The sequence below is a fragment of the Sus scrofa genome, chromosome 8 (assembly GCF_054392235.1).
Source record: "Sus scrofa isolate SSC_HxYL_T2T_F1_AM1 chromosome 8, Sscrofa_HxYL_maternal_Yorkshire_Landrace_v2.0, whole genome shotgun sequence".
Classification (NCBI taxonomy): Eukaryota; Metazoa; Chordata; class Mammalia; order Artiodactyla; family Suidae; genus Sus; species Sus scrofa.
Genome location: NC_139390.1, coordinates 82,616,913 through 82,635,409, shown reverse-complemented (window position 1 = coordinate 82,635,409; position 18,497 = coordinate 82,616,913). Strand labels below are relative to the sequence as shown.

The 18,497-nt window shown below is 39.7% G+C and overlaps 1 protein-coding gene across 16 annotated transcripts in view; it reads left to right on the top strand.

The window, feature by feature from the left end:
- ARFIP1 (ADP ribosylation factor interacting protein 1) overlaps positions 1 to 17,987 on the top strand; it is a 101,658-nt gene extending 83,671 nt beyond the window's left edge. For 15 of the 16 annotated variants that reach the window (XM_021100360.2, XM_021100370.2, XM_021100361.2 and 12 more), the window contains one exon: positions 16,119 to 17,987. In XM_021100360.2, coding sequence (XP_020956019.1) covers positions 16,119 to 16,274 — 156 coding nt within the window. In that variant the 3' untranslated portion in view covers positions 16,275 to 17,987. 16 annotated transcript variants of the gene reach the window in all.
- Positions 17,988 to 18,497: the final 510 nt, after the last annotated feature.

Genomic DNA, 18,497 nt, shown 5'->3' with positions numbered 1-18,497 from the left:
ATTGCAGTTTTTATGGATTTGACTTGGTTCTTTTTTTTATTTTGGCAGTTATGTTTAAAGTACATATGTTTTCTGACCCTTTTTGGATAGAAGCGATCAACCTATTCGGAAGTTAAGTTCATTTTTCTGTGGGTTATGTTAGAGAGGAAGGGATGGTTCAGTCCTTTCATTTCTTAACATTTATTTTTAACTATTACCGCTGCAGTGTCTCTGTTCTGGTTGGTACCTGTGTATGCCTCGGTACCATACACATTTTGCTTATTTTGTGGGCCTTGGTTATCACCCAAGTCAGTTTGCCAGATTTTGTGATAAAGGTTAGCAATCATTGTGAGATTTCAACAGATCACTAATAATCTGCATTGGTTTGGGTGGAGTGGTACTACTGCTATTTTTTTTTTTTTTTTTTTGGTTCTTAGTAGTTACAGTCTCTGTGATTTACTTAGAAGTAAAACCTTTAATTATTATCTCTGAGTAAAATCTCGGACGATACTAGCAGTGTTTAAGAACTTGACTTTGCATTGTTCTTTTACACCTTTTCTTGAAGGCCTGTCAGTAGTGACTCAGTGCTTTCCTGTTGACATTCCTTCTGATATATATATTATATATTCCTTCCATGACTCATCTACACTTTGTTAGATTTTTAAAAACCATTGGATAACTAACTTTTTTTCCTTATTCCTCTTAATCCTTGTAGTATTCAGGTTTCTATATGGAACTCATATAATAACAAATTTTGATAAAGCTTTTTGATTAAGTTTATAAACCGTTTTTAGGTGCATGAGATCAGAGTTTTGTAAGCTGTATAAGAGGAAAATATATAGCTTTCCAAGATAAAATGTAGAACCATACTTATGAAGGAAACCTATTTTGTGAGTATAAAGATGAGTTTGAGTGGGTCATTGGTTTATCTATAAGTTCCTTCCTGTTGTCCAATGTCCAAAGGCCTGTGAGAACAGGGTCACCTGATTAATGAAAGGAAATACCCAATTCCTTAACTACTCTTCTGAACCTAAATTAATTTTAAACTAGGAGCTTATATGCTAACTGGAATGAATTATGCTACTTAATAATTTCGTCTAGAAACTTGAGAATTTCTTTCTTTCTTCCCCTGTATATTACCACAGTGCCCAGGGCTTTTTCCAGTTAAAGCACAAATCATACTGTGCCAGAAATGCCTGCCAGTCTGTTTCGTCCCTAGAGGTGGTTCTATGGCTGCATGTTTAGGACATTCCCTTCCTACAGTAAGTGAGTCCATGAACACTGATCTTGGAGTAACCTGCATATGGAGGAAGCTCCTAAAATATTTCGTATAATATGTATATCTATAATCTGAGATCTAGATGGTCATTTGCTAGTGTACTGGATATCTATAATCTGGGACCTCTGTCATCTGGGATCTAGATGGTCATATGCTGCTGAGGTTCAGAGAGGTTAAGTAACTTGCCTAAAGTCTCACAGCCAGACCAGGATTCAAATCTGTATCTAACTCCATAGCTCTGCTTTTAGTTAAGTTCGAGGCTATCATGCTGCTTCAAATAAGGTTCTTCCAACCATAGCAGAGGGAAAAGATTGGAGCTAACCTTGGGAGATGAAGCCATATTGGTCACATCTAAACCTGGAACCCTTGGAGAGGAAGGGTTAGGACAGGGAGGTAGCTAACATGGCCACCTGTAAAGCACCAGGGCAATAGACTTTGACGCTACGGGGCAGAAAACCTGTGCATTGAGAATTTTCATGTACTATTGGAGAAAGAATTACAAAGCATAGTTCTGTTACTTCACATTGCTGGAGTTTATAGCTTGTGTTTCATCAGTTTTCTTCTTTTCAAGACAAGCCTGCCCTTTTTTTCTCATAGGATGCCCTTTTTTTTTTTTAACCTTCTTGTCAATGATTTGTTGAAACCCATCCCAGTGAGTCAGAAAAATAAACTCTCTTCTCCCACCTCCATATTTGTCTTTCCCTCTCTCACTCCCTTCCCAGTGCCCACACCCGTATTTCTGATAGTGCTTCTCTCAGCGGGCAGTCGCTTTCATGACAAATCATTTCCAAAGCTATTACAAAGGAATTATGCCTCACAAACCTCATAAAAGGCCAAGACAGATATACTTTCCTGCTTGTTATTTTTCTGATTTCTTACTTACTGGAAAAAGATCAATGATGGGCAAAGTATATCATTACATATTTTTAAATATTTGGGAGTAAAGAACAGAGTCCGTACTTCCCATAGTAGTTGGAGACTGCTCACTAAAGAATGATTTTGTTCCATCTTTTCCTTACATGTTTAAACCAAGCTACTGCCCCAATATTAAATCCCTATTTTATACAACTACTGGGAAAGCCAATAATTACTTTGAAGAACCTAACAATTATAAATATATTAAAACTAATAACTTATTTTAACTAGAAATTTCCTCATTAAAAAAAATTATTTCAGGAGTTACCATTGTGGCTCAGTGGTAAGAAACCCAACTGGTATCTATGAGGATGCAGGTTCAATCCCTGGCCTCGCTCAGTGGGTTAAGGATCTGGCATTGCTGTGAGCTGTGGTGTAGGTCGCAGATACAGCTCGGATCTGGCATTGCTGTGGCTGGGGCAAAGGCTGGCAGCTGTTGCTCCAATTAGATCCCTAGCCCGGGAACTTCCATATGCTGGAGGTGTGGCCCTAAAAAGAAAATAAATCAATAAATAAATTAAATTAAAAAAAATTATTTCAGTGTCTCTGATAAGAAGTCATGTAATCTAAATTGGATTTGGGAAGAAGGTTCATTTGGCAGAAATAAAGTACTTTTTTATGGTTTTGATGCCATAAAAGTAATACTTAAGTAATACTATAAATTTTTTAGTCAGTAATTCTGTAAATGGTGTTTATGTTCTATTGAGACACTCTGTGTGAAATAATTTTTTTTAATGAGGAGAGAGTTTTTGGTGTGATCCACTTGGCATCACCTGTCAGTCCTGCTCTTAAATTTCTCTTACCCAGTTTCTGTTTAAAACCCCAGCTTGTCTCTGCGTTAGTAGGCGGTGTGGAAATTTGTTTTGCCCTTGAACAGTTAAAGTATCATATGGTATACTTTAAACCATTCACCAGATGTTGCTGTAGTGGTTTTGCTTGTGTCTAATCTGGGTTGCTCGTTGTTTGGCAGATCTTTATGGAAGTTCTTGTAATTCAGTTTACAATGATTTAGTATGTTTCTAAATTACTGTAATTGTTTCTGATGTCAGGTTTTGAAAATTGTTCAAATTTGTCATCATCCCATGGCCAGAAATGCTGTATTCTCTTGCTCCATTTTAAATCTGCTTTTCTGTTGTGCCTTTTTTTTTTTTGGCTGCACTCGAAGCATAAACATGTTCCCAGGCTAGGGATCAGACCCATGCCACAGTAGTGGCAACACCAGATCCTTAACCCCCTAGGCCACCAGGAAACTCCAAGTCTTTTTTAAGTTAGGAGATATTCATAAATAATTCAACATAGATTTTTTTTCTCCTTTCTTGCTATGTAACTATGGAATGATTATATGAAAATTTTTTATGATATGAAAGTTTAATATTGCATTATTCATAATTTTAGAAAGAATTAACTTTTATTTCTTTTATCTTTTCCAACCATTGTCCTAGTTCCTTGTCCTGAGGCTGTTTAAATGCAGCTTCAGGGCCGGAGACAAAATAGGAGGAAGGTTAAAGTATATCTTTTCTACATTTCTACCTTTCCTCCAAGTGATCTGTTATACCTTTCTTTTTGTTTGTCCCAAACTTTGCTCAAAAGCTTTCTAAAATGTTTACTGCCCTATGAGTAGCGGCAGGTTACAACAGTGAAAGAACATGGACTAGTCTTGGAATAGACTTTCCTAGGTTCTCCCAAACGCCAGCCCCTCTGCTTCTTAGCTGTCCAAAACTTGGGCAGGTTACTTAACTTTCTGAGGCTGTTGTGTTCTTTTTTTAAAACTATAAACAATAGAAGATCGTCCAGAGCAGATGTAACATATTATCTGTCACACAGAAAATGCCTCACAAAGGTCAGTGCCACCTGCCATGTCAAAGACTAGTCAACCCGAAGTGCTTGGCCGTCTCTCTGATTCTGTATGTTCATCACTTCTCATGATTTCACAGCATAAATATAGAAGTAAATTGAAAAAGTGAAATAACCCTAAAATATTTCCTCCACTATTTTGGCTTTGTGCCCCTTCATCCAAAATAGAGGGCTTGACCTTCTCCCCCATTTCACTTTCTTCATCTCTTTCCCCAAGCCAATTCTGAGAAACCACAATCTTTCCTAGACTGACCAGATAGCCTAGTAAAGTGAACCTGACAGACAAGCCACAGAACTTTAATACTTTTAAGTCTCGTCAAAACCACCCTTGTATAGTAACAGCAGCATAGTCATTCCCAAGACTGCAAAAATTAGTTATCTGTAAAAGTGTATTGCAACTGCTTTTCTAATATAACTTAATTTTTCCCTCTCTTGGTAATGATTTGTATTTATTTAATAACCAAAACGTCCTGAAGATTGTTTGTAGCCTGTAAGAGCTGTACTGAATACATTATATAAGCACATATCCTAGCGCACATTAAGATTAGTCAAAAATAAGTAGAAAAGCAAAATATCTAACTTTTTAATTCATTTAATTTAGAAAGTATATTCATATTGAGAATTGGTTTATTTTAATTTACGTTTATTTTTGATTTAGTAATAGTTTGATTGGCTAAAAGAGTCAATTTACCATTCTTATTTAAATTTGCATCTGAATTTGAAGATATGTTACCAGAACTAAAACTCGTACTAGGATAATTCTTACATAATCAGCACTAATAGAAAAATGAGGCAAGTTATCTTTGGGTATAAAACAGCTTCAGAGATGAAAGAGACAATGAAATTTTATACTTTATTTCCATAATTATAATTGAAAAGCTGTGAATCCCCAGAGGCTCTCTTTATACCGGGAACCTCTCTGAAGTGTGGATATTTTTAAAAGCTTTTACACATCAACCTTCTCACAATTACCAAGAGAATGTTTTTGTGAAAATGGTTATTGTATCATTTTGTTGTGAAAACTAGAGTTCAGTCCTAAAACGCATCCTCTTTCCTTTATTTCCCATGGATAAAGTTTCACGTGCAGGGGAGGGGGGCGCATTTTAAATTCACCTGATGCCCCTGTTTTGAGCTTAGTTAGTGGGCGGCCAGGCTTCCCTCAGCTGCAGGAAGAGGTATGTCTGTGTTGGGTTTGTCACCTGTCAGGGGCGGGGACGCTGACTTGTGTTGACATCGGTAGGGTCAGCTCAGAATTGTCTGAAGCTCTTCCCATTTTCCTACTGATTTAAACTTTCTAGACTGTCGTCTAGACCAGCTCTCTGCAGTCCCAGTACATGAACCAAATCCTCTGCTCTTTTATTTGTCTCCTTTAATTCTAAAACCATTGGGGATAAAATAAAATGCACATCAAAAAAATTTTTATGGCCCAAAGAGCCGAAATTAGCTCGAACCTATTTCTGAAAATTAAAGTTTCACACTAAAAATACAGAAGCCCTTTCTTTAGTTGCTGTGTAATACCAGCCAAGGATCATCTGAAATTGGGAAACGAGAAAGGCCAAATAATACTAGTAGAGCAAGGTGGAAAATTACTTTGACTCAAGTAGGTTACTAGTGTGAAAGCCTTAAAAAAATATTTCAAAATAGAGAAGAGTGTTTATAAACTGGTACAGAAATTTTCATCTGAATTTAATACATCTCTGATAGAAGTGTCAGTTCAGTCCTTAAAAATAAATAGAAAAATGTTTTCCTATTGAAAGCCATTTGAGCTTCCAAATATATGTATACCTCTATTTACAAAGTAGTTTCTCAGAAAATGTTAATAGAAAGGAACCTTTAAAAAGTGAACTTACTCTTAGTTTTTTTATTATGCAAGTGAGAGGAGAGCTCACACGGTGAACTTGCGGCAGAATGGGAATTGAGCCCAATTTTCCTGAATCTTTCATTCTTTTAACTAGATCAGCCTCCTCCTGCGGTTAATAAGAGTCTTAACTGGCAAAGAAAGAGACTACTTAATGGACAGAGGAAATAGAAAATTGATAAATGGTTTCTTTCTGGTAGATGTGCTTTGTTCCTAATCTGGAAAAAGCAGTTTTTGTTTTTGGGGTTTTTTTTGTCCTTTTGCCTTTTCTAGGGCCGCTCCCCTGGCATATGGAGATTCCCAGGCTAGAGGTCTAATCAGAGCCCTGCACCACAGTCACAGCAACGTGGAATCCAAGCCCACGTCTGCAGTCTACACCACAGCTCACGGCAACGTCAGATCCTCAACCCACTGAGCCAGGCCAGGGATCAAACCCGCAACCTCATGGTTCCTAGTCCGATTCGTTAACCCGCTGCGCCAGACAGGAACTCCGGAAAAAGCCGTTTTCGAACTTAAGTGTGCTCTGTAAACATACAGAATGCATCACATACCAGTTCTAAGCATCATGTTTTAGGGACAGCTATTTTCCTTGAATTCTCTGAGGTGTACTACTAGAGACTCTCCACTCAGAGGTCTTAATTATAAGCAGAATTGATTTATGGCTTTAGAGAAGATCAGAAACTAGAAAGACTAATTGCAACTTTCTTAGTTTCATTTTTAAATCTCTCTACTCATCTATAGTCTTCATTTTTTTAATACGACATTTGAAATGTCATGAAGCATCATCACATTCCTATCATTGGGTGTACGCACAATATTGTGTGTATAATGCATATGTAAGTTATTGAGCATAATACAGTGAACATCTTTGACCCACCACCCATCTCAAGAACTAGATCATTACCAATATTTTGTTTTCATCTTCATGTTCCTTCCCCTAAACCACCTTCTCACTTCCCCATTAGCTTACATTTTCTTTATCCATTCTACTCTTAACATTTGCATTGTTTCTGTGTTTGCTGTGAGTGTTCCTGACCGTGTCTTGCAGTAAGGCTTTGTGAGTTTCAGCTTTATAAGGTACATTAAGACAAATTGTTTCCAGTGTAGATATAGCAATTTATACCCCCACCAGCAGTGTAGCAATGTATGCAAATTCCCTTGATCCACATTCTCTCCAGATGAAGTGACTTAAATGGTATTTTTGTTGTGCTTTTCTGTTTTTTGGTTTTTTTTTTTTTTTTTAGGGCCGCACCTGTGGCATATGGAGGTTCCCAGGCTAGGAGTCAAATCAGAGCTGCAGCTTCAGGCCTATGCCACAGCCACAGCAATGCAGGATCCAAGCCGTGTCTGCAACCTACACCACAGCTAACGGCAACGCTGGATCCTTAACTCACTGAGCAAGGCCAGGGATCAAACCCTCATCCTCATGGATACTAGTCAGATTCATTTCTGCTGAGCCACAATAGAAACTCATGTATTTTTGTTCATTTTTATTTCCCTATTTTTTTGGCCATGGCATGCAGTGATGTGGGATCTCAGTTCCCAGACCAGGAATTGAACGTGGGCCACAGCAATGAAAGCACCAAGTCTTAACCACTAGACCACCAGGAAGCTCCCCGTGTCTCTCATTATTTATTAACCACATGTGTCTGTGACTTTGCCCATACTTCTACTGGGCGGTATGATTTATAGGAGTTCTTTTTACATATATACATGTTTGTTTTGGTTTTTTTTTCTTGTTTTGGCCACAGCTATGGCATTCAGACGTTTCCAGGAGAGGGATCAAATCTAAGCCACAGCTGCAGCAATGCTCGATCCTTAACCCACTGCACCACAGTGAGAAGTCGTGTATACTTTTTTGCTTATTTATTTGGTACAGATATCTTCTGCCATTTGTGGCTTATGATTTTACCCTCTTTACAATGGCTTTTGACAAACTGAAGTTGTTAATTTCACTCAAATTATCCATCTTTAGTTGTTAGTATCTTTTTGTACTATGTGTATATCTTTAAAAAAATCTTTTCCAATCCAGTGTTATAAGATTTTGGTTATACAGTATTTTCTTGTAAAAGCCTTAGGATTTTTTTTTTTTTCTTTTTTCTTTTCACACTTGAGAATGCACCTGGAGCTGCTTTCTTTACATGGCAGTCAGCAGCCCTCCTTACTTGCAGATCCCATATCCACCGTCCACATCCACAGGCTCAGCCAGCTCTAGATCAGAATTCTCTGTTGGTCGAAAATGTGGATGCGGAACCCTTGCATACGGAGGACTGACTGAGCCGTTTTATACAACGGACTTGAACAGCCTTGGGTTTTGGTGTCTGTACTTGGGTTGTTTCCTGGAACCGCACCAACAGCATGTAAGTTAGGGATCCAGTTTTCACCCCAAGTGGATCAACAGTTTTCCCAGCACCATTGTTTTTCCCGACAGCTTTATTGAGGGATAATTGACATGTAATAACTGCACATGTTTAGGTACAATTTGACATGTGGATGCCCATGAAATCATCACCAGAACAAGACAGTATGTATGTTCATCACCCGAAACATACAACAAATTTCCTCAAACCCCTTTGTAATGCAAATCCTCATTACCAGAGAACCACTGATTTACTTTCTGTTACCATAGATTTGTTTGCATGTTCTACATTTTATATAAATGGAATCAAATAGTTTATTCTCTGTTCTCTCTTTTTTTTTAAGGGTACACCTGTGGCATATGAAGTTTCTAAGCTAGGGGTCGAATCAGAGCTGCAGCTGCTGGTCTACACCACAGCCACAGCAACATGGGATCCGAGCCACATCTGCCACCCATGCCACAGTTTGCAGTAATGCTGGATCCTTAACCCACTGAGTGAGGCCAGGGATTGAACCTGCATCCTCACGAACACTATATTGGGTTCTTAGCCTGCTGAGCCACAACAGGAACGCCTGTTTCTGGCTTCTTTCACTGCACGTGTTTTTGTAATTCATCCATGTTGTGTTTATCAATTGTTGGTTTCTTTTGTTGCTGAGTAGTATTCCATTGTATGGAATAGCAAGGTTTAGCTGTTCCCCTATTGCTAAGCATTTGGGTTGTTTCCAGTTGGAGGCTCTTAATACAGGTAAACTGCTGTGAAGGTTTATATACAGGTGTCTCTGCGGCATACGCTTTCATTCTTCCCAGGCCAGTACCTAGTTGCGGAATAGCTGGATTGTATGTATACATACATATGGGAACAGTAGGTACATGTTTAACTTTTTAAGAAACTGGCACACTTTTCCGAGATGGTTGTATCATTCGACATTCCGACCAGTAGTATTTGAGAGGTCAGTTTTTCCACATCTTCACCAATAAAGTATGGTTTAAAATCTTCAATTTTAGGGAGTTCCTGTCATGGCACAGTGGTTAACGAATCTAAGAACCATGAGGTTACAGGTTCGATCCCTGGCCTTGCTCATTGGTTTAAGGATCCGGCGTTGCCGTGAGCTGTGGTGTAGGTTGCAGACTTGGCTCGGGTCCTGCGATGCTGTGGCTGTGGCATAGGCCAGCAGCTATAGCTCCGATTCGACCCCTAGCCTGGGTACCTCCATGTGCCGCCGGAGTGGCCCAAGAAATGGCAAAAAGACCAAAAAAAAAAAAAAATTAATTTTAGCTACTCTGGCGGATATGTAGTGGCATCTTACTGAGGTTTAAGTTGGAATTTCCCTAATAACTAAAGATGTTGGTCATGTTTTCATGAGCTTATTTGCCATCTGCATGCTTATGTCACCTTAGTGAGACCTCTTCTAGCCTTATTTACATTGAGACATCTCTCCTGTACACACATCTCATAATCCCCATTGCTGCTTTGTTTTTCTCTGTAGCAAATGTCATCATCTGACACACTGCATATTTTGCTATTTATTCCCCAGTGGACTGTAAGCACCTGAGAGCAGAATTGTCTTTTTAGCTGATTGCTTGCATTCCAGCCCCTAGGGTAGTGCCTGACACCAGACCCTGGTAATATTTACTGAATGAATGAACATAAGTAACATTTTTGATGTGGTTATTTTTTTTTCTCTGAATAGGACTGAGGATCTCATTAGAACACTATGAATAATACAGATCCTCAGCAAAGTTATGATATAGACAGAATTTATCTTTCAGAACCTTTTCCTTTTTTTAATAATGAAAATGTTAAACACCTTCAAAGGAATGTTTAACATTTAGACAAAACATAAAGGGTAACAACAGCTAATAGCAGCTGCGCTCCCATTACCCAGGTCAAGAAACGAAACCATCAGTACTTTCGAAGCCTCTCTGTGCTTTTCCCTTATTACCTCATTTGCTCTCTTCTCCCGCCATAACCTCTCCTCTGAGTTTCGAATATTGTTCCTATTGGTTTTCTTTATAACTTCACCACATCTAAATGTCTCATTTCGTTAGGTGTGTTCTTGAACTTGATGCAAGTGGATCCTGCTCTGTCTGTTCTTCCTGAGACTCATCAGTGTTAACGCATGGAGCTGCAGTCACTTACTTCCTCTCTTACCCAGTATCCCTATTGCATCAAGAGACCACAGTTCATTCATCAGTTCTCCTGTAAATACAGATTTGGGGGTGTTTCCTATTTCTTTTGATACTAAAGATAGTGCTGCTGTGAACATGATTTTATGTACATGCCTTATGGAATGCAAGTGCAAGTTTCTTCTTCTTAGTTAAATTGCTATTCCCTAGAGTATATGCAGCTTTCACTTTCCTAGTTAATGCCAGAATGTGTTCAAAAGTAATTATTCAAATGTATACACCAATCAGCAGTGTACAGTTTTCATTGTTTTAAGTTGTCCTAGTATAGAGGGTATAGCAGAGCGTCCCACATCAGTTTTAATTTACATTTTCCTGTTTTCTGATGAGGCCGGGTGCTTTTTTCAGATTTAATTGGCCACTCTTGTCTCCCCTTCTGTAAAATGCCCATCCAGGTTATTTCTTTTTTTAGTTGAGTTGTTGGTTTGTGGGAGTTCTTCACATTTTCAAGTCCTGTAATGCAGACCCCTTTCCCCAGTTTGTAACTTGTATTTTCACTATCAGGTTCTTCCTTAAAACCGTTAAAACATACTGCCCTTCCGTTAAAACATACTGCCCTCGGAACCTTCCTTTGACCAGTCCCTAACAGTCTGTTTGCCAGAGGAAATCTGAAACTCGGTCACCCTGGCAGAGGGCACTGAGAAGAGGTCAATTTGAGAAAACGTATATGTGTATAGAAATCAAATGAAAGCCAGCCTGTAATGTTTTATTTTATTTTACTTATTTTTTCTAGCATAATTCTAATTGACTCTAGTGTCTTACAGCAAAGAGATTTGATCCTGAAATCAAACTCCAAACATGTAAGGTGTACCCTGGTTATAATTTGCTTAATTAGTATAATTTGACCTTTTCTTAGTAGATACTTACACAAATCAGTTTATTATTTTAAAGCTTGTTGTAAAAGTGATTGCAATGCAAAAACTTTCTGTCTAGACACAGAAAAAGACATCAGGATAAATTAATGAAGGTCTGTGTTAAGAATATTTAAGCAAATTTTCAGTGTAATACTGTTAATTTGAATAGTACTAAACAATGAATTTGGAAGAAATTAGGTGCTTTCTTGGTGCTTAAAAAATTTCATTCATGTGGAGTTCCCGTTGTGGCACAGCGAAAACGAATCCAACTAGGAACCATGAGGTTACAGGTTTGATCCCTGGCTTTGCTCAGTGGGTTAAGGATCCGGCGTTGCCATGAGCTGTGGTATAGGTGGCAGATGTGGCTCAGATCTGGCATTGCTGTGGCTGTGGTGTAGGCCGGCGGCTGCAGGTCGAATTAGACCCCTAGCCTGGGAACCTCCGTATGCCGAGGGTGCAGCCCTAAAAAGACCAAAAAAAAAAAAAAAATTTTTTTGTTCATGTTATTTTTTATTTTTATTTTTTCTTCTTAGGGCCACACCTGTGGCATATGGAAGTTCCCAGGCTAGGGGTCAAATTGGAGCTGCAGCTGCCAGCCTACACCACAGCCACAGCAACTCCAGATCCAATCTGCGACATGTTGCAGCTCAAGGCAACACCAGATCCTTAACCTGCTAAGCCAACGCCGGGGATTGAACCTGCATACTCACAGAGACTGTGTTCGGTTTTTAAGCCACTGAGCCACAGTGGGAACTCCAAAAATTTGTTGATTTTAAAAATACAGAATTGTAGGGTGTAAAGGGACCCTTAAGCTTTCTTGTGAGATGATCATCAGGCGGAGAAATTCCTTCTGCAGCACCTCTGCTCTGGGATTGAAGGCAGGCGGTGTTGGTAAACCAGCTGCCTGTGCAATCTTAACAAAATTTATTTGCTTAGCCCACATCTCATTTTCCTTATGCTGAGGTAAACTTCACATCAGTTTCTCTGTTTCTTTTTTCACCCACAGCTCTTCTTAAACACTCTAACATCTGTAGGTTTTTCCCCCCAACACAGACCAGCTCTCTGATTTTCTGGACACTAGCTGGCATCTTACAATTCGGTTCGGTCCTGACACGTGGGCTCCCTCTCCATGACCTGCAGACGCCATTCATTCAAAGTCCAGGTTGTCACCTGCGCTTTTGACTGACCTGTTTTACATCAGTGGTTCAGCCTCCTCCTCAGGTTCAGTCACTTCCTAGAGCAACTCACAAAGCTCTTATTAGATCATTAGTTCCTTACAAAAAATATTAAAGGATGCAGATGAAGAGGTGCACAGGGCAAGGCCTGGAAGGGTCCTGACACCAGAGCCTCTGCCCCCATGGGGTCTGGTGGTGAATGCCTCAGCCAGCCCAGAAGCTTTCCAAACCCCATATTTGAGGGGTTTTCATGGAGGCTTCATTACATGGGTATGGCTGATTAAACCATTGTCCAGAGGTTAGGGGTGAGGCTGAAAATTCCCACCCTCTAAGCACAATTGAGTTCCCCTGGCAACCAGCCCCCAGGCTTTGGTTATCTAGGGGCTTTCCAGAATCTCCTCGCTAACCCAGAGTCAGGTACAGTTGAAGAGGGTTTGTTAGGAACAACACAAGACCCTCCTTTCACCTCCAGGAACAGGACCAGAGACCAAACAAAACAACCAAAGATGTTCCGGGGAACCCCCTGCCCCATGGCCAAAAGAGCTGTTCCCTTGGCCCTTATCGCTCAGGAATTAACAAGCGTTTTAGGAGCGCTGCGCCTGGAATGGGGATGAAGACCAAAACATGTGTCTCTCACTATAAATGACAGTGTCACAATCTTACTTGTTACACGTTCCACATCAGTGGGTTCTAAACAAATGAAATTTGATTTTACTAAGAAAAGTCAACGTCATTCTAAGATTCCTCTGAAATGGAATGAGTGTTTATTCTGTGTCAAGACAGTGTGCGAGGTAGCATCTTGTTTCATTTAACCCTTACAGCAGCCCTGCACATTCCCTCTGTAGCAGCATCCCGGAGGAACTGATAAAGGCTGTGGCCAGTGGGTAGAAGTCCCCTGAGCCTGGGAAGAAGAAAACCGGAAAGTGGTACAGCTGAGATGGGCAGGAAGGCCTCCCGATTCCAGAGCTCTTTCCGGCCTTTTCTGTAGAGGAACAGTACTAGTGATGGGGATGTTTTACTCATGACCCAGAAGAGCAACGAAACGTACAGATTTAGGGAGGCTGTGACCAGGAGCAAGCCTTACCCGATGCAAGTCTTCCCAGAAAATGCGATGTCAGAGTTCTCAAAAATCCAGCAGCGCGTGTACTCCTCACTGCACTGAGTTAGGTCTGGGCTGCTCAGGAGCAGTTTTGCCGCTTGTTTGAATCTCTGTTCCTCAGCCACTTTCTCTCTCAGTTTCTCTTCTCTATCGCAACCACCCAGGGTATTATTACCTTTCCTCCTTCTGAGCCTGTCCACCTCCCTTAGATTTTTCTCCCTTTCATAGTGTTTTCTAAACCCTCATTCAATCCTAGGAAACCGCATTCTCAATTGTTTTCGTAGATGTTTCTCTTGTCTTTTGCTGCATAACAAAGCACCCAAAACTTAGTGCCCCCGGAACAACAGTGATGTGTTCTTTCCTGCGGTTGCCTATGTTGGGAAGGTGGGTTCTTGGGGTTTCACTTTGAGCCGCAGGCCTGCTGGGCCCTGGGAGCGGCTGGGAAGACCGGGCCTCTGTCCCTTGGGGCGCTCCTTCCCCACGCTGCCTCACAACGGCCAGCACTAGCTGTCAGGTCTCCTTTTCCAGAGGTTCAGGCCAAGCTCATTTTCACTGCGGAAGCCTCCCCAAGGGTATGGATTGAGAGGGCTGGTTGGGGCCGCTATTGTAACAGTCATTATACTAGTATACTCTGCTCACCTCCTGATTGCCTTCTAGAAACCTGCTTTTCCTATGATTATCTTGTTTCTTTAATAATTGACTGTAGGTGGAAGTTCATCTTCCTTTGAAATATTCCCCTTACCTCAGAACCAGAGGGCAGGGGACTCCGCCTTCTCCCATTCCAGTGCCCGCCTCCACCCTTTCTTGAGAAAACCCACTTCCCCCCACAAGTGCCTTTTTTTTTTTTTTAAGTTAACAGGATATATTTTTACTGCCCACTTATCATATTAATGATTCTTTTCTACTGCCCGCTGACTTATCCTTGTATTCTCCATCCTTAGGACCAGCCCTGATACACAGCATTAAAGGTTTCGTGTCGTCCTTTTAAGGCTTTCATTTGGGAAGGTTGCAGGACTTAAATGTCTGACCAGATGAATTCAAGATACTCTTTTTAGTTCGTACAGACATTTTTTTCATTGTCGTCATTTCATGCTATCTGGTTCTCTTAAATTATCTCCCTGCCAGTAACTTTCTTATCTTTGTCAGAAAGAGAGAAAAAAATGCCTTTTATTTTTTAAACAACTTGAAATGAACAAGCAGCTTCAGATGCCCTAAATGTTAACCCAGCTTCTTCTCAAATCTTGAGATACTCTTTCCCTGGGGTCAGCACTTACTTGGTTTCTTGCCTCCCTTTCCTCCCCCTAAGAATGTCAGCTCAGGAGGGCAGGGATTTCCTTCTATCATCTCTTTGAAGAATGCCTGGCACTTAGAAGGGACTTAATAGCTGTGGAATGAATAAATGAGTGGAATAAAAAGTTACTTCAAATAAGTAGAGATCTGTTACGGACGGTGTGCATAGAGCAGTCCATTTGCATGTTTAAATATTATCTGTAAACCTAGCACATGTCTCAAAGGATGCATAATAAACTGTTAACAGTGATTCTCTCAGGCAAGGAAAGGCAAAGAAATGCAGAGTGGGTCAGGAGATTTTACTTTATAATCTTGAACATATGCTGTTTTTATCATATTGTAATTCTTAAAGGCTTTACAAATCAGAAATAGCCAATATAAATATATTAGTGTTATTTCCCTTATAGAAGTGTATGGAAGAAGAGATGTGTGTTACTGGTGAAGACAGCTATCATATCCTGGATAAAATGTTATATCCTGTTTTTTCACTTAGCACCATATTTCAGTCATGTTTATTACATCATTAAAAATTATTGCTTAATGTTTTAATGAAAACATTTAATTAAAGCGTAGTTTTAATGAATATTGCACGGGATGGGTAGAGTTTATGTTATACTTTATCGTTGAATATTTTGCAGTTATAAGTAAGAGCTCAGGAAACGCTTTCTATTTATAAAACCTTTGTGATGCTTTACTGATTTCTCTAAGAGTCATAGAGGTCGTGTTCCTTGGTTAAAAACTGCTCTTGACATCATTATAAAAAGCGATAAGCAATTGAAAATGACTGAGAGGCATCTGAACTGTAAGTAAGTTGGCTTCTGGGCAACACTTGGTGCCGCTTCTTCAGTCTCTACAGAGAACTGCAGTGTTTAAAAGTACCCTGCCCACTCAGAGGGCGGCCTTAACGACGTCCATACTTGGTATAGATCGTATATCATAGAGTAATTACTTATGTGCAGTTTTCCCCTCAAAATTTTGGTTTTGAATATGCTTATGATGTATTAGTACATAATCCATACTACTGATAGTTTTCATTAAGGTATGCTCTGCAGTTTCTTAAACTCATCTCTTCCCTTCGGGGAAGCTAAAAAGTCATCGGAGGCTCTGTAGCTTGGCAGAGCTATGTGTCATTGGTGTGTGTGTGGCGCTCTTTGTCAAAACAGCTTTTCCAGAGGAGAGATACCCTCCCTCTTAAAGGCACATGGTCAGTCACCATACGTTTCACTGTCGCTGGTGTTAATGCGTGGTCTTGTAACTCTGCCCTGTTCACAGGTTAAAGTCTTGCACAATCAGCTGGTCCTTTTCCACAATGCCATTGCCGCTTACTTTGCTGGGAATCAGAAGCAGCTTGAACAGACACTTAAACAGTTCCATATCAAATTGAAAACCCCTGGAGTGGACGCCCCATCTTGGCTTGAAGAACAGTAAAAATCACACCTGGAAAAGAAAGAAAAGGAAGTCATATTGTTATATTTCTAAACAAACCTAATAAGAATTAAATGGAAATGGGAGAAGAGGGAAAGGGTGACAGCCATTATAGTGATTCTTGCACAAACAGCTTTAATTTTTCCCTATTTCATACTTTAACAATTGAACTGTTAAATTTGATGGGAAGGTGGGTGTTTTAATCTAAACATAATTTCTATAATCTGAACACAATAATTCTCCATTTTGAGAAATCCTTTTGTATTGTGAAGGTTGATGGCTATTTCTCTAGTTTGAAAACACCTAATATAGATTTGCACTGACAAGATAAAAATTCGAGGTTTTTGGTCCCACAGGTGAGGACCAGTCGTAACTTTTCAAGGGAGGTTTACATGATTTGTATCAACATCAGATATTTTATATATGAACATATTAAACATCTTTAAGAGAGTCATTTTCATCTATTGTCTTAAGGAAAAAAGAAACTATTTTGCAGAGTAAAATTATATGGTGTTCCTGCAGCATCCACATAAAGGAGGCAGCTCTGACGAATGACTGATGGGCTGGTGGAGTTGTGGCAAATACCTTTTTAAAAATGAATCTGTACCATTGTAGTTTTGTTTAGGCTTTTTCTTAAAGACAGAAATCACACTGTCATTTCTGTGAGGCTTTTGAGCTTACGAATTTGTGTCACCCAAAGTCATGAAACGGTTCTGTTAGCAATTTCTTTTGATTCGTAATGAAACCTGCTTAAAAGAATTCTTTTGACAGGTGGACTTGGAAATAGAAATTCTTGATGGTTCCTAGAGTAGAAACCTATGCTTTGAAAGCTAGTTTGGGGTAAATTCCATTTTGACAGACGTGAATTCCTAGACGCCTTTCATTGACTTCCATGTGTAACAATACCGGTTAAGCCTTAAATCACAAATATGTGCCTTCTCAGATAAAGTAATTCTCATTCAACCAATGTACATAAATCCATAAAGAAGCCCCTTTCAGATAATGTTTGACGTGTCTGTTCCTTCCTGGGAAAGGAGCACTGTGTATAAATGTTGAGTTTCTATGTACTCGTTAAGCCACATTTAAGGTTTATGAAGAAATCAGCTTTTGAATTCGCTCTTCGGTTTTTCTTCATTCCTTTCGTGGAATGGGAAGACGAGGACTTTTCACTTGTGTAAAGAAAGGGTGATGTGTGTCCATGTGGGGGTAGCAAGAAGAAAGGGGCTGGAGAGGCCAGTACTGCTTCATTTGCTCAGCACTGTGGGTTTTGTGTTGTGTGGTTGGCCTGTCTGCTGTGTGGTTTTTATCAGTAATGGAATCCTTTTTCAATATAAGTTCTCTTGATTTTTGTCATAGACATGAATTATTATTTTGAGAAGTATCTCTGTACCTGTTCATTTCTTTTGTGTTGAAATGAAGTACTTAAAATTACTGTTATACATGACCTTCGTGGACTGTAAGATTTGTTATATATGTTCAGATGCCATTTAGCTGGCTTTTTAATTAATATGCCTGTGTCCAGTGCTTAACACAGTGTCATGTGACTGTAAATCACAAACCTATTTTAAATCATTCCCTCCTGTATATTTGTACTCTGAGAGCCTTATTTTATTCTTCCAGCAGAATTACTACTTGTGATAGTTCATTTACATTCCCCAGAATGTGCCTCTGGTGTGAATTTTGTATTCTTATTAAAAGTGTTTGCTGCAGCACTCATTTCTTTGGCTCTTCATAATTTAAAATGAGAAGCAGTTATTTGGAGAAAATGAGGACATGGGATTGGTCTTTAAAAACAATGGAGGAGTTCCCATCGTGCCTCTGCAGTAAAGGACCCATGCACGAGTTCAATCCCTGGTCTCAGTAGGTTGAGGTTCCAGCATTGCCATGAGCTGTGGTATAGGATGCAGATGTGGCTCGGATCCCACATTTGCTGTGGCTGTGGTGTAGACTGGCAGCTGCAGCCCTGATTCGACCCCTAGCCTGGGAACCTCCATATGCCACTGGTGCGGCCCTAAAAAAGACAAAAAATAAATAAAATAAAAGTTAAAAAAAATAAAAATGGTGGTGCTTCTGTCACTTACAGTTGTTTATTTAGTAAGTTACTTCTTCCCTCAGTTGGAATCTCATGGCAGGCGAACAAGTCCACTGAGTACATTTCAATAACAGTTGTAAGTTGAGGAATTAAATAGTTCATGGATTGATGATTTTTCAGATTAAACTAAAAAG